The 14,277-nt window shown below is 36.3% G+C and overlaps 1 protein-coding gene across 7 annotated transcripts in view; it reads right to left on the reverse strand.

The window, feature by feature from the left end:
• The window catches only part of BCAS1 (brain enriched myelin associated protein 1), a 141,278-nt gene that overhangs the window by 31,127 nt on the left and 95,874 nt on the right, over nucleotides 1-14,277 (reverse strand). For 3 of the 7 annotated variants that reach the window (XM_074210277.1, XM_074210276.1, XM_074210279.1), the window contains 2 exons: nucleotides 11,219-11,260; nucleotides 2,317-2,490 (listed from right to left, as the gene is read on the reverse strand). The exons of 2 other annotated variants lie outside the window; for them this stretch is intronic. In XM_074210277.1, the coding sequence (XP_074066378.1) occupies nucleotides 2,317-2,490; nucleotides 11,219-11,260 (216 nt within the window). The remainder of the gene's footprint in view (nucleotides 1-2,316; nucleotides 2,491-11,218; nucleotides 11,261-14,277) is intronic. 2 more of the 7 variants (XM_074210282.1, XM_074210280.1) reach the window with 1 other exon arrangement.

The following is a 14,277-nucleotide window of genomic DNA, read 5'->3' on the forward strand; positions in this document are numbered from 1 at the left end:
TCCTAAGTCCATGTTTCCCTATATCCTCCTTAAAAGTTCACTCTCTACTCAGTTGAATTGCTTCTTCCAGTGAAACTAGCCCACTCTTACAAAGCATGATTCCCCATGTAACCTCTCATGCTCCTATACCTTTCCTTATTGCTCATCCTTTAATGGTGACATGTTATTGATACTAATCCTCCTTAGGAGATCAGCAGCTTCCAAATCCTTTTACTCTTCTTCTTCTTCCTTAGCTTCTGCTAATCACAGCAATACTTAAACAAATCTTTTTTTGTCCCTAAAATTTCTTCTGGGTCAGGGTTGATCTTTTGTATGAATTCTTTCAAGCCCTGTCTAAATCTTTTTTAAAAAATTCTTATTTTATTTTAAGGCACTGGGGTTAAGTGACTTGCCAAGGCCACACAGCTAGGCAATTATTAAGTATCTGAGGCTGCATTTGAACTCAGGTCCTCCTGACTCCAGGGCTGGTGCTCTATCCACTACACTTAGCTGCCCCCTCCCTGTCCAAATTTTAGCTGGTTACTTTTCCCCCTCCCCCATCATTATTGCCTTCATTGCAAAGATGAGGAAAATGAGTCTGAGAGAGGTGAAGTGATTGGCTATAAAATCTATTGCAGAGTTTAAACCCAGAGTTTTCTGTCTCCATATCCAATAAATATTCTTGCCTCTGCTTCATTGGACCTCTCAATGACTTCTCCATGGGCTTAAAATTACAATGTGTCAGACCTGGAATTTGAGCCCAAGTTCTAATCTGAATTTCCAAAATTTGTTCAAATTTCATTCAAATTCTAAGTCCAACAACCTTTCCATGCTAAAATTGAACTTAACATAACTTTAGCTTTCACATCTAAAAATAATAAACTCTTACTGTTTAAACTTAAGAAAAGAAGACTCAGTAAGAAAATGATAGCTGTCTTCAAGTATTTGAAAGGCTGTCATTTGGAAGAAGTAGTAAATATTTTCTTTTTCTTTTTGGCCACAAGTCAGAGGATGGAACTTTCAGAGACCTATTTTGAGTCAATATCAAGGAAAACTTCTTAATTATTAGCCCAATCCAAAGTGGAGTGTGTGAGTCCACCCCTCACTAGAGACCTTTGAATATAGAGTTTGGATAAAGACTTTTTGAGGGGAGTGTAGAAGGGAATTCTTGGACAATTATAGGTTGGTCTTGATGACCTCTGAGGTCCCTTCCAACTCTGGATTCTGTGATTTGGTGTTGCAGGAAGCAGGGCAAAGGATGTTTTCAACTTGTAAATCCTTAACCCTGACCCAAATTCCTCAGTCTCAAACCACACAGGAAATTTCTAACAATGAACAGCAAGTTTTCACATCTGAGCTAACCATCACAGACTGAAACATTCCGGGATAAAGAGCATAAGAATTCAACAATGAAAGAAAATGATTCCTGTTAGTTTTCCCAGAACAGTCATTACTGACACTACTTAACTCTCACTGGCATGTGCCTTGTCAACTCATTATTTTGCATTTACTCTGTGCGTTTTTATGTAAATACATATTGTTCCCTTAATAGAAAGGAAGCTTTTTGAGGACAGGGACTATTATGGTATCTTTGATGTCAAACCCAATATCTGGCACATAATAGTGCTTTGTCATAAATAAATGCTGATTCCTTAACAAGATGAACCAATGTAAAGAAATGACTGCATTTTCAAAAATTTCAGAAAAAATAGAATAAAGTATGATATTAATTTAATGTTAAATTATAATTATATGAAAGGTTCTTTTACATTTACCATGCAGACTCAGTTTTTATTTCTGATCCAGACTGATTTACTTTTGGTTTGAGTTTTGTAATTTTAGGCCCTTGCAGAGAAGGTAATAAATGTATTCACCTCTTCATTCATATCCAATATATTATTTATTCATAGTTAAGTGTATGAGGCCAGATTTGAGCTCAGGTTAGGTGCGCTACCCACAGCCCCATCTAAACCGAACTATATGCTTTTATTTATTTATTTATTTATTTTGCAAGGCAAGTGGGTTTAAGTGGCTTGCCCAAGGCCACACAGCTAGGTAATTATTAAGTGTCTGAGACCGGATTTGAACCCAGGTACTCCTGACTCCAAGGCCGGTGCTTTATCCACTGCACCACCTAGCCACCCCTGAACTATATGTCTTTAAATAAATGCACATTGTCCCCTTAATAGAATGTAAGCTTTTTGAGGACAGGGACTATTTTTCTATTCTAGACTCATTAAACAAAGGGATCATAGCAATTAATCTCTTTTGGCCATTCCCCACATTTGAATGATGAAAATAGGCTCAGTCTCATCTTAGCCAGAGCTAATTGCTTACCAGTTGTCTGAGAAACAGCCTCAGGCTTGTTTTCCTTGGTTTGTTTTCTTCTGGGATGAGCTTGACTGGGGCAGGCTCAGGACTTACAGCTTCTTCTTCATTCAGCTCTATTGTTTGTAAGGATGCTTCTATATCCTCGGACTTTATAACCTCTATTGGTGCTTCACTTGTTTCCTGTGTTTGGGTTTTGTTTTGTTTTTAGAGAGGGCCAGGTGTTAAAGGTGAAGAAAATAATACTTGTCCATGAATTTTTCAAAAATGGAGTCCTGGCACAGGACCAATGAGCACAACATACCAGGTAGCTCTGGGGTTGGGTCCATGACTGTTTCTACACAAGCTGCAAGTTAGTTTGCCACTCCCTGGTCATAAGCAAAATGGATTCATTGCTCATAGTTGCTATCCTTTCCAATGAATATAATGAGGATTAGAAATCTCCAAATTCAATCATAACTTTAGAACTAGAAGTGACCTTTGAGATCATCTAGTCCATTTTTTTAAGAGATGAGGAAACTGAGGTCCAGAAAGGCAAAGACACTTGTCTAAGGTCACACAGGCTATAAGTGGCAGAAACAGGATTTGAGCCCAGGTTCTCCAAGTCTAGAAAGGCCCAAAGTTCTCATTTTTCTCCCTCCCCACTCCCACTGTGATAGTCCCTCTTCTTTAATCTTCCTCTAATGTGACTTATACCAGCAGTGTGTGGAAGCTGGTAAAAATACTGACCCACAAAAGAGGGCCTGGGGGTCAGCTGTGCTTCCCCTCCATAGCTTTCAATGACATTGTTTGGCAGCAACTGTGTAGAAACATTCTGAGCCTTAGCAAAGAAAAAGGGAAAAGCCTCTTATTTCAATACATCATCCATTCATTCATTCCTTGTTCCCCTTGGCTTGAAATACAATCATTTGCCCTTGTTACTTAAACAGAGATCAAGCTTCAAGAAAAGAAATGAGTTTAGCCAAGACAAGTGTTGCTAAATTACTTCACACCCCTGGCATTTGGCCTAATGAGCTGTGAGCCGACTGCTAGGAGAGGAAGGCCAGCCAGAGGCGCCCAGGACTGCAGGTAATTCACCTTCAGTCTAGTGTGTGCCAGGCTTCTGTCACTGCCTCTGACTTTAATTCGTGATCATTTGCTCGACTGCCTCATTCTGCATCCTACTCAGGATCACACCTCAAACAGTTGTTGGTTTCAATTGGTCCCTGAGAAGTCATGGATCTAACCTGTTTTATGGAAAATCTTTTTTATTTTTTAGGGGAAAACCTATTACCAAGAGGGCAATAGTAGTATTTCTCCTTTGCTGTATGTTTTAGGGGTTAGAGTCAGACAGTGATTCCTAAGAGCCTCACAGATTGACATGTATGGCTGTTTATATATAATATCTCATGTTGACCACCAGAATGTCACAGTGGAGAGTCAGCTGGTTTGGGAGTCAGGCAAGTCCTAGGTTAAAATCCTGCTTTTGATATTTACTAGCTGTGTGACGATAGGCAAGCCATTTAATTATTCTTTGTCTCAGTTTTCTCATCTATAAAACTGGAATAATAATACCTGCAGAACCTACTTCACATGATTATGAGACTCGAATGTATATAAGATGTACTGAGAATGCCGGTTATTATTAACAGTTGATTCATATAGGAAAAGGGAAACAATTGCTTCCTAAAATAGAATCATTTTGTAGAAAAGTACTTTCAATCTCTTGCCAAAGCAGCTCAAAATATGTTATTTGAAAAGAGCTCCAAATCACTTTATTGGTGAGCTCTAGAATAGCATAGACCATCCTAAAATCCAGCTTTTGTTTTCCCTAAAACCTGAATATTACATTTAAGGGAAAATGTTTAATGTAGGTAATATTATTAAGGATAAAAAAATCCTGTTTCTTAAATTTCTACTCTTAAAGGGGTTTCTATGTCAGGGAAACCAAATTGTTATAGAGCTCTAATTAAAGTTTGATGTTTTCCTCAATAATTTTAAACTATCACCTAATCCAGTCATATTTTGATTCAAATTTATTCCTTTTAGAGTCAATTTAAATATACTATCCAAGGCCACTGAGTTGAGTTTGTAGTATTCTTTTAATTTTTTTGCTGTTATAGGCTAAGTTTTGGGATAGTGGGAGTATGGTAGAATAGACTTAGAGTGACAAGAGCTGGAGATTCAAGACTTGACTACAAGACTAAAGACAAGTACCATGGTCCCCAAAGGCCTCAGTTTTCTTATCTATAAAATGGGAGTGGTAACTGCATTCTCTACCTCATAGGTTTGTTATGAGGAAAGTGCTTTTAGAAGAGATATCCAAAGGACCTAATTACACATTAGACTTTATTCTCCTATTTCTGGTAGTTATTTTACCCCTGAAATCAAATTAAGTCATATATCCAGTGAAGGCAGAAGAGTAATCTATGTATCTATTCAGAGGACCAGATCTTTGCCATGTGGTTTAATCAAGAAATCACTCAAATATTTATTAAGAGCCTACTATGTGCCCATTATTTTAGGCACTGGAGATAAAATTTTAAAAAAGTTCCTGCCCTCAAAGAACCTGCTTTTTTTTTCTTACCAAGAAAATATATATATATATATATATATATATATATATATATATATATATATATATATATATGTGTGTGTAAGTATGGGAGTAAGTATAAAACACACATATTAAATATAAATTAATTTCGAGGATGGGAACAGTAGTAGTTTAGGAGATGTAAGGAAAAGTCTCTTGTAGTAAGTGGTACTTAAATCTGCTTTTATAGGATTGGGCATTCTAAGAGGAAGAGATAAGGAGAAAGAACATACAAAGTCATGGAGATGGGAGAAGGAATGTTAGCTATGAGACTGACTGGAATGTTGGAGTGTATCAAGGGAAGTATATGAGTAATGTATGTAGTAATGCTGGAAAAATAGCCTAGAGTCAGATTGTGTAAGTATATTTAAATTCCAAAGAGAAAAAGTTCATTTAGGTAGAAAATTTCTTTTGGGTACCTACCCCAGAGCTTGGAAGATTTGTCATTCATCTAATGACAGCTGACATCTACATAGCGTTTTTAAGATTTGCAAAGTACCTTACATGGATTATCTCATTTAAGCTCAAAACAATCCTGATAAATAATGTTTTTTTCTTTTTGTACAAGTTCTATTATTGATTTTTTTTTGGTTTAGGAATTTGCTGATCAATTGTATTTGACTCAAAACAATCTTGATAATTTTTTTTTCTTTTTGTACAAGTTTTATTTTATTTATTTATTTTTTTGTTTGTTTTTGATTTAGGAGTTTGCTGTTCAGTTGTGTTCAATTCTCCATGAGGGTTTGGGGTTTTCTTGGCAAAAATAATTAAGGTGATTTGCCATTTCCTTCTCTAATTCATTTTACTGATGAGGAAGCTGTGGCAAAGAGGTTAAATGACTTGCCAAGGTCACAGAGCTGAAAGGAGTCCTAGGTCACATTTGAATTCAGATCTTTCAGGTCCACTGTTCTGCACATTCTAGCTCTTTTGGTTTAGGAAGCTCTCTACTAATGCAAATTCTGACTTGTTCTAGAATGTATGGTTTTAAAGAGTTGCCTGATGACACTGAGGAATTAGGGGATTTACACAGCCAGGACAGATTAGAAGCCAGACCTGAACCCAGGTGAGGTAGGGAATGCAACTGTCATTCCCATTTTGTAAAAGATCAAACTGAGACTCCCTGAAACTATGAACTTATCCTCAGGCATGTAGCCGGGTCTTGAATCTCTAATTCTTCTGCTTCTAAGTCTTGTTTACCATCTTCATTGAATCAAATTCATGTTGCTCTCTAGTTCTGGTTTTGGGTGTGGCAATACAATTACTCCCTTTCACAATATACTATGGTGCTTCTAAACTGTTCCTCCTACATGGTCTCCCCCTCTGTGCCTTAGCATTGGCCTGCCTGGAATGCATTCTCTTTAACTCAACCTTTTGGAATATCTAAATTAACTCAAAAGCCACCTTCAACATGAAACCCACTGATACCCACAGTTGTTTGCTTCCTTACAAAATTTCATTGTGACCATTTTTTGAATTTTTCATTTCCTTATAAAGGTATGTGTTATTTCCTCTGGATAGATTGTAATGTTCTTTAAGATAAGAACTATCACTTTTTTGTCTTTGTATCCTTAGTCCATGGTACCTAGTAGGCTCTCAATAAGTGTTTGCTGATTGATTATTATTTAATAAGGTCATAGTTTTAGAGCTGGATGAATTGTTAGGGGATATCTAGTTCAACAGTTATTTTACAGTTGAATAAACTGAGGCTCAGAGAAATTAGGTGATTTACCTGAGGTCACTTTAGTAACGTGTGACTAATTTGGGCTTTAAACCATGCCTGGGAATTGAACTAGGCCCTTTGATCAAGTCAAGATGGAAACGAAGCTTGTATTTTAAAATGCTTTTCTCTTACCTTACTTTGTTGGGAAGCTTGTAATATACAAATGAAGCTGGCTATGTAGGATACATTAAAATGAACTTCATTTGCATTTTTTGAGAAAAGGTTTTATTTCTTGTCCATAGATTTGTATCAGATCAATGTCTGATTCAAATACTTTCAATCAGGGAGAGTTTTTTTTTTTTTGAAATTCATTCAAAGTGGAATAGGGCTTTTTGTCTCAATATTTTATTTATTTTTATTATTCTATTAAAACATGCGTGTAACCTTATATCTACACAGAAAAGGCAAATTGAGTTTGTGTAGGCAAATTGTAGGGGGAAGGAAGGGGAATGACTTATATCTTGAATTATTGTGTGTTCCAATGAAAGAAACTGTTCATTCTATTAGTTGTCATCTTGGCTTAGAAAAAGCAGGGCTTTATCTGCCATTCTGCAATTTGTTCCTCAGAAATTATGTTTGGGGCTCAGGTAACTGCTCTGACTATTTGAGTTGTGGTTCAAATGAAATTGCACCCGTAGCTTATTTCTATAGGCATCATTTTTTTCCTTTGTTTCTTTCAGTAATGGGAAATTACTGGAGTAAGCACCAGTAGTGAATTTTTAGCAGGAAGTACCAGGCCTATCTATACTCTAAAAAGTCAGATTTTACTTGAAAAATATTAGGAAATGTTTAAACTGCTTAGCTTTTTTTAGTTCATATAATGCAGGTAGACCTCACTGCAATTGATAGATTGGTCTCCTAAAAATCACAAGAATTTATTATCTAAAGAAATCTTAGTAAACAAAGCAAAGCAAAGCACCCTCCCCACCCTCCCCAAGGTAATTTCTAGTTTGGATTTCTTTGTATTGGGTTTGGCAAAGTAAGGCATAACTGTGTATAATATAAAGTGTTTTAGAATGAGAAATTTACTCATTTTTCTGCTTTCTAAAAAAAGGATGGGAAGTATAAATATTAGTTATGAGCTTAAAATTTAGGTGCCATTATACCCAATTTATTTCAAGAGAGTAAATTTTTTCAAATGTCTAACATGTTTCATGTATTATGAATAATTCCTTTCCTTAGGGCTGTGTCTATATATTCCCTGTTCTAAAATCATTTTCATTATCTGGGCCTGTTTACAGAAAGCACAAATGATACTTATCTCTCTCTTACTCTATTTTTATTTATTTTTGTGAAGCAATTAGGGTTACATGACTGCCCAAGGCCATTCAGGCTCAAATATCTGAGGTTAGATTTGAACTCAGTTCCTCCTGACTCCAGGGCTGGTACTCTATCCATTGTACCACCTAGCTGTTCTGGTTCCAAAGCTTAATGTCAGAACCAGAACGAAATTATATCTTCTGACTCCTAGTTGGTGTTCCTTTTATTATCTTATTATTATACCATAGTCTCTCTCAACAAACAGGTCTGGAGTAGCCCAGTATTTTGAACATAATTTTAGTATTGGTTAACACGTAAACATGATGCCTGAAACTTAATAAACGGTTTATCTTTCTCTCTCTCCTAGCTTAGGTCAAATATAGGAGAAGATCCATGTTCTTCATGTATACATGGACCTCAAAACAAATGTAAAAGTATAACTACCCTCAAAGGAATCTCAGAATTCAGAGCTGGAAGGGGCCTTAGCAAAAATAACCACTGACATAGAGAGAGAGAGAGAGTTGGAGATTTACAAAATACCTTTCTTGCTTGATGCTTATAATAATCTTTTGAGATATATGGTTACATATTATATATAATATAGAAATATACTCTATATGGTAATATGAGTGCATATGTAATAATACAATATCCATGGTATATTTATTTGTATGCATATATAATGTAATATGAGGTATTATGGGGTATATTATAAGAGAAGAGGAAATTAAGGGTTTCAGAGGGGTGTCAATGACTTGCCCCAGGCCACACAATTAGTAAACAGAATCTGAATTCAGAGCTTCTTGACTTCTAGTCCAATAATGTCACTAACTGTGAAATTATTGTGTTCTCAAGTATGGGTTCTGAACCTGGGGTCCATGAACTTTGTTTTCTCTTTGAAGATTTTGATAGCTATATTTTCAACATAGTCTAGCTTCCTTTGTATTTCTATCTATGTATCTTGGTTTATGCATGTTCTAAGGAGTGAATGAACTTCCTCAGACTGCCAAAGGGGTCTATGACAACAAAAAGTTTAAGGATCCCTATATAGTCAGAGATGATCTGGATTCCAATTCTACTTCTGAGAGGTTGGACAAGTCATTTAATCTATCTGAGCCTGAGTTTTATTGTCTATTAAATAAGGGGTATGAACTAGATAACCTCTGAGGTTCTTTTTCTGCTCTAGATCTGTGATCTAATCCATGGCCTCCTTTTTTCAGATGAGGAAACCAAGAACCAAAGAGGTTAAATTAATGATTTGTCCAAGACACATGACCAGCATGAAGCTACTCTAAGGATTCTCTTTTCCACTTGTTTATGGCTTTGTTGGGGAGCAGCTTTTCATAACACAGTGAAAACACATGCTTTATACTGGCTTCATCCAAGAGGCATGTCATTATCCCCTTAAGAAAAAGACATTTCAAGACTTTAAAAATAGAAATGCTCTGCTCAAAGCCAAGCCAACAGAAATCTTGTGGGATAGGGAGGAAAAGGTTGTCTTTGTGCCAAATCTTTTCTTTTCCATTCAAAAACACCTTGCATCTTTCTTTACCCTTTATAAGCTTTTGTACATTGTGTGTTATTTATACTTTGTAAGCTGCAAAGATGACTTCACATTTAATTCACATTAAAAAAAAAACCTTCACTCTAGAAAATGGAATGCCTTCTGTCAGAGCTCTGGAAAGCCGACTTAAAAGTTATCCTAAGAGCCCCAGTGGACAAAATGTTCCTTTGACAACATCCAAAAGAGATATTTCTCCTTAAATGAAAGGTCGCTTCTGTGAAAATGTTCAAGTGTGCATTGCCAACTGGAGTCTGGCTTTAATTCACCATTTAATTTAAAAATCATGGTCAAGAAGATGCATTGGATTCCTACTTCCAGGTGATAAAAATAACTAGTGATTTTGTAATCGTGGAAAATATAAAGGAGAATGCTATGAGATTACGGATTAAAGAGTTGTCTTGGTTTGTTTGTATAGCCCAATGTCATGAAAGGAACAGCTTGAAATATTTTTCCTTCTCATACTCATAAAACTTCATAAGAAGAAATACCTTTTCTTATCTCCGTTATTTTAGAAACAGTATTCCTGGAAGCTGTTTAGATTCAGGTCCTCTAACACTGGCTAGACTTGAAACATAACAACCCTATGTCAAACATTACAGAGTCCTCAGAAAGAACCAGAGAAAGATCAATCTCTCGTATTCTCTTTTGCAAAATGAACGGTTTTTGGTTCATTTCAAGAACAGCTGTGAATTTAGTTAACACCAATTATAAAACATCTGGGGAGTGGGAGGCATTTTTCTTTCAGGAGAATAGCACTATATTGGATCACATCACTAGCTTATTTATCTCTGTTGGTATGTTTTATTGGAAAGTGAAAGACTGCTGAGATTTGGGATTGATCTATTCTCCCCTGGGCATCAATTTACTTTTCTAGAAATATTGACTACCTCTCCTTCTTTGGACAAAAGACCAAAGAAATAATGGAATCACTGTCTGCATCAAGGTAAAATCCAAATGACCCCAAATCTTCAGCCTGAGTTTGGCACCATGGAAATCCTTCAGTGTGAGTAATTCATAGATGTTCTCATGCCTCATGCCCCCATACTTCTGTAGGGCTAGTACCATTAAAATTTAAGTCATGATTTGGGTTGGTACTTAATCAAGAGAGAGTGAATGAATAAGTATGACAGAGAAAAATAGAGATGTAAATGGATGTGCCCAGAGATAAGTATGGGAAAAGTTGTTCTATTTGGTAGATTCTTTCAGTCCCTGAATAATAATGAATTCTAGTAAGAAAAAGACATATATAATCCTTTTTTTTTTTGACTGAGTTTTTCATCTTGCAAAGATTTTAAATGCAGAGGACAGTGGCCTGTCCTACTATTGATTAGCATGGTAGTTTTTATTCCATTTTGGATCAGGGTGGTTTGTCCCTGGTGACCTGGTGGTCTTCTGCTCCCAGCTGCTAGCCATATTGGGGTAGTACTTTAGTGTAGAAACTCAATGGGCTTTAGTCCTATAACAATTCAGAACTCCTGAGCCCAAGCAATCTACCAGTCTCAGTCTCCTGGTAGTAGGTATTACAAGTGTATACAACCAATTTCCCTGGTAGGTGCACTGGTAGTGTGTTGTCTTAACATAGTACCAGTGACTTTTAATATGGATTACAGTTTTCATCAAAGCCCTTGTATTCTTATGGTTGTCAATGATCATTTTGAAAGGATGAAAGAACCTACCATAATTCATACTTATTTCATGCAGCTACAAGAGACCCCAGATGTTGACACCCAGTGGACCAAGAAGGTCAAGGATGAAATCTGAATGATTCAATCATTTTATATATATAACTTACATTTTCCTCTGCACCTTTGGGAACTGTATCCTCTTTAATTGACTGAAGGGAAGATAAAAAAAGATTCAATGAGAATGATTGGGTTGGAGTTCTGAGTGGGAAAAGGTGAGGGAAATAATCACCCTGGAGAGAATTCTGACATATCTCCAGAGAATTACATCTTAGACAACCCATCCATCACAATCCCTATTCTTTCCAATGGCACACAACCATTCTCACTGAATTTCAAAATCAAGGAACCATCTTTGAATCCTTCTATTTTGTTCCATATGTTCGAGCTGTCACTGCTTTTTCTTTTAAAATTTTTTTTTCCATTTCTGCTCAACATTTTAACTTTCTGATTCCCAGTGGCTTCCTAACTAGCTCCTTCTTACCATTATGTACTTTATCCAGGAAGTATTCAGTCCATCCTGCACAGAGCCACTAGATTATTCTTTCTAAGCTCTAACAACTCTCTTTTGTCAATCAGAATAGAAATGTCTATTTCAACATTCAAGGCCCTCCTTAAAATGCCCCTTCTTTTCCCATTCAAATTTATCCAGCAATACTTGATACATCTTAGTTAGACTAGGCCCCCTTACCTCAGAGAAAGGACATCAGAAACACAGAAATAAATAGATTCCTTGATAGATCCATTGGTATACCCTTATTACCAAAGAAATTCTACTAAACTCTGAATATACACTTAATCTAGGAGACTCATGACTTTCATATGTAAGATATACAATATCTGTGGTGGCTAGGTGGTACAGTGGATAGAACACTGGCCCTGGAGTCAGGAGTACCTGAGTTCAAATCTGACCTCAGACACTTAATAATTACCTAGCTGTGTGTCCTTGGGCAAGCCACTTAACCCCCTTGCCTTGCAAAAATCTAAAAAAAAAGATATACAATATCTTCATTATATCATACCAAGTCTTCCAAAACCAGATCAAGGCCCACCAACTCCATATTGTCTTCCCTGACTGTTTATATTGTCCATATTGAATTCAACCTCAACCTCAACATCCTTAATGATCTAACACATCATGCATTTGAGGATGTTCCAAAATGGAACAGATCAAAGCTACCATGCCACTCAATGGGAGGACAGGCCACAATGTCTTATCCTGTTTTTGCTCCTTGAAGAGATAATATCTTATATGTTTCTTAACTCTCTCAGCATCTAGCACTGTGCTAGACATATTTATTAGATAGGAAATCATTAAATGATTGAAATTTTTGATGATGGATAGATACTAACACCATAACTCTAAGAACATTTAGTATTTTTCGACTAGTAGGTAATTGAGAATCCATTCTTTACCATTGATCCTGATACTTTCTTTTGACCAAGGACTAGTTGCATAATTTTGGTCACTTTTTCCTTCTATGAATCTTAACTTTCTCATGTGTAAAATATGAAGGAGTCAGATGAGTTGATATCTAAGGTTTTATTCAGTACTGAAGTCCAATGAATTTAAGGGCTATCTTGGATAAGTCACATTATCTCTAGACTTGTTTCATACTGTGGGCAATGGTGCAATTGTATATGGTGACCCTTAAGGTCCCTTGAGTCACTGGAGTCTATGACTATGATTCTCCTGCACTGTCATTCTTCCCACATGACCCTAAATGCCTGTAGGCACAAAATGTCACTGACAAGAATTATTGCTTTGAGGAAGCCCCTGATGGTCAGGAAATTACAGTGCATTTTAGATTAATTTGATGGTAGCATAAATCTTTTAAGGAGTGTGTATGGGGAAGTTGTACCATATTGCATTTCTTGTGTTCCTGAAGGGTTTGCTGTAGAACTAAGTAGCTGGAAAAACCACATTATAAAAGTCAAACTTTCTCAACCCGACGTGACAAATACTTGGAAGTGGACCCTACTGGTATCAAGTAAAGGACTCTCTTGACTGACCACAGTCCTCACCCTGTCGGTGGCATTGTAGGTTTTCAGTTGATTTCCCCCTGCCACTGTTGTGCTTTGTGATGGGATTTTACTAGACAATTTTGCTTTTTTTGGTTTCCTGGGCCCACAAAGTAGCTTCCTATTGAATATCCATTGCAGTGCATCAGAAACTGTAATCTTGGTTATGGTGGTGGGTGGGGAAGAATAAAAATAAACATTCTTAACAATAGCCCTTTATTTTAGTTCTTTTGCCAGTCTCAGAAGATAGCAGGCTATAGTGGAATGAGCATTGGATTTGATATTAGAAAACTTTTTTCTGGGCTCTAACATTTACTATCTTGAATAAGTCACAATATCTCTGGCTCTCAGTTTCCTTATCTGTAAAATGAGGGTACTGCCTTAAAATAATTTTTAAGTTTCAGATGAACTAAAAAGTTCTTATGATTCAGAATAATTAAATAAATCATGGATATTAAATTAATGGAATGCTATAATGCACTTGAGACTGACAAGTATGAGGAACAAAAAAAAACTGGACTAAAATGAAAAATTACTATGCTATCAGAAATGATGAACATGACAAAAACAAAACAAAACAAAATAAACAAACTAAAAGAAAACCTAGACTCAGAAGAATAAAATACCCACCAACTAAGAATGAAAATGAATGGACAGGGGAAGCTAGGTGGATAGAGCACTGGCCCTGGAGTCAGGAGTACCTGAGTTCAAATCCATCCTCAGACACTTAATAATCACCTAGCTGTGTGGCCTTGGGCAAGCCACTTAACCCCATTGCCTTGCAAAAAAGCCTAAAAAAAAAAACCTAAAAGAGAGAATTAAAAACTGAAATAAGGAGAAAGTAACAAAGCACCTACAGAAATGCAAGAGACTTAGAGGCTACAGTCTAGGGAATTAGATTTTAAATCCCAACCAAATTCTAAATGATCTTATTAAACAAATAGAAATAGAAGCAGGAAAAGTCATTGAATGAGCAGGACTTTGTGAAGCAATATTACATGAACTTTATACCACTGAGCAACCTAGCCACCCCCTTAATTTTCTCTTAATCATGGTTGTTCCACCCTGTTAGATGTTGCACTAAAGATTGTAGCAATGGCCTCTGTGTTTACAGACATTCACAAACCCTTCTACAGCATCAAATTTA

The sequence above is a fragment of the Macrotis lagotis genome, chromosome 1 (genome assembly GCF_037893015.1).
Source record: "Macrotis lagotis isolate mMagLag1 chromosome 1, bilby.v1.9.chrom.fasta, whole genome shotgun sequence".
Lineage (NCBI taxonomy): Eukaryota > Metazoa > Chordata > Mammalia > Peramelemorphia > Peramelidae > Macrotis > Macrotis lagotis.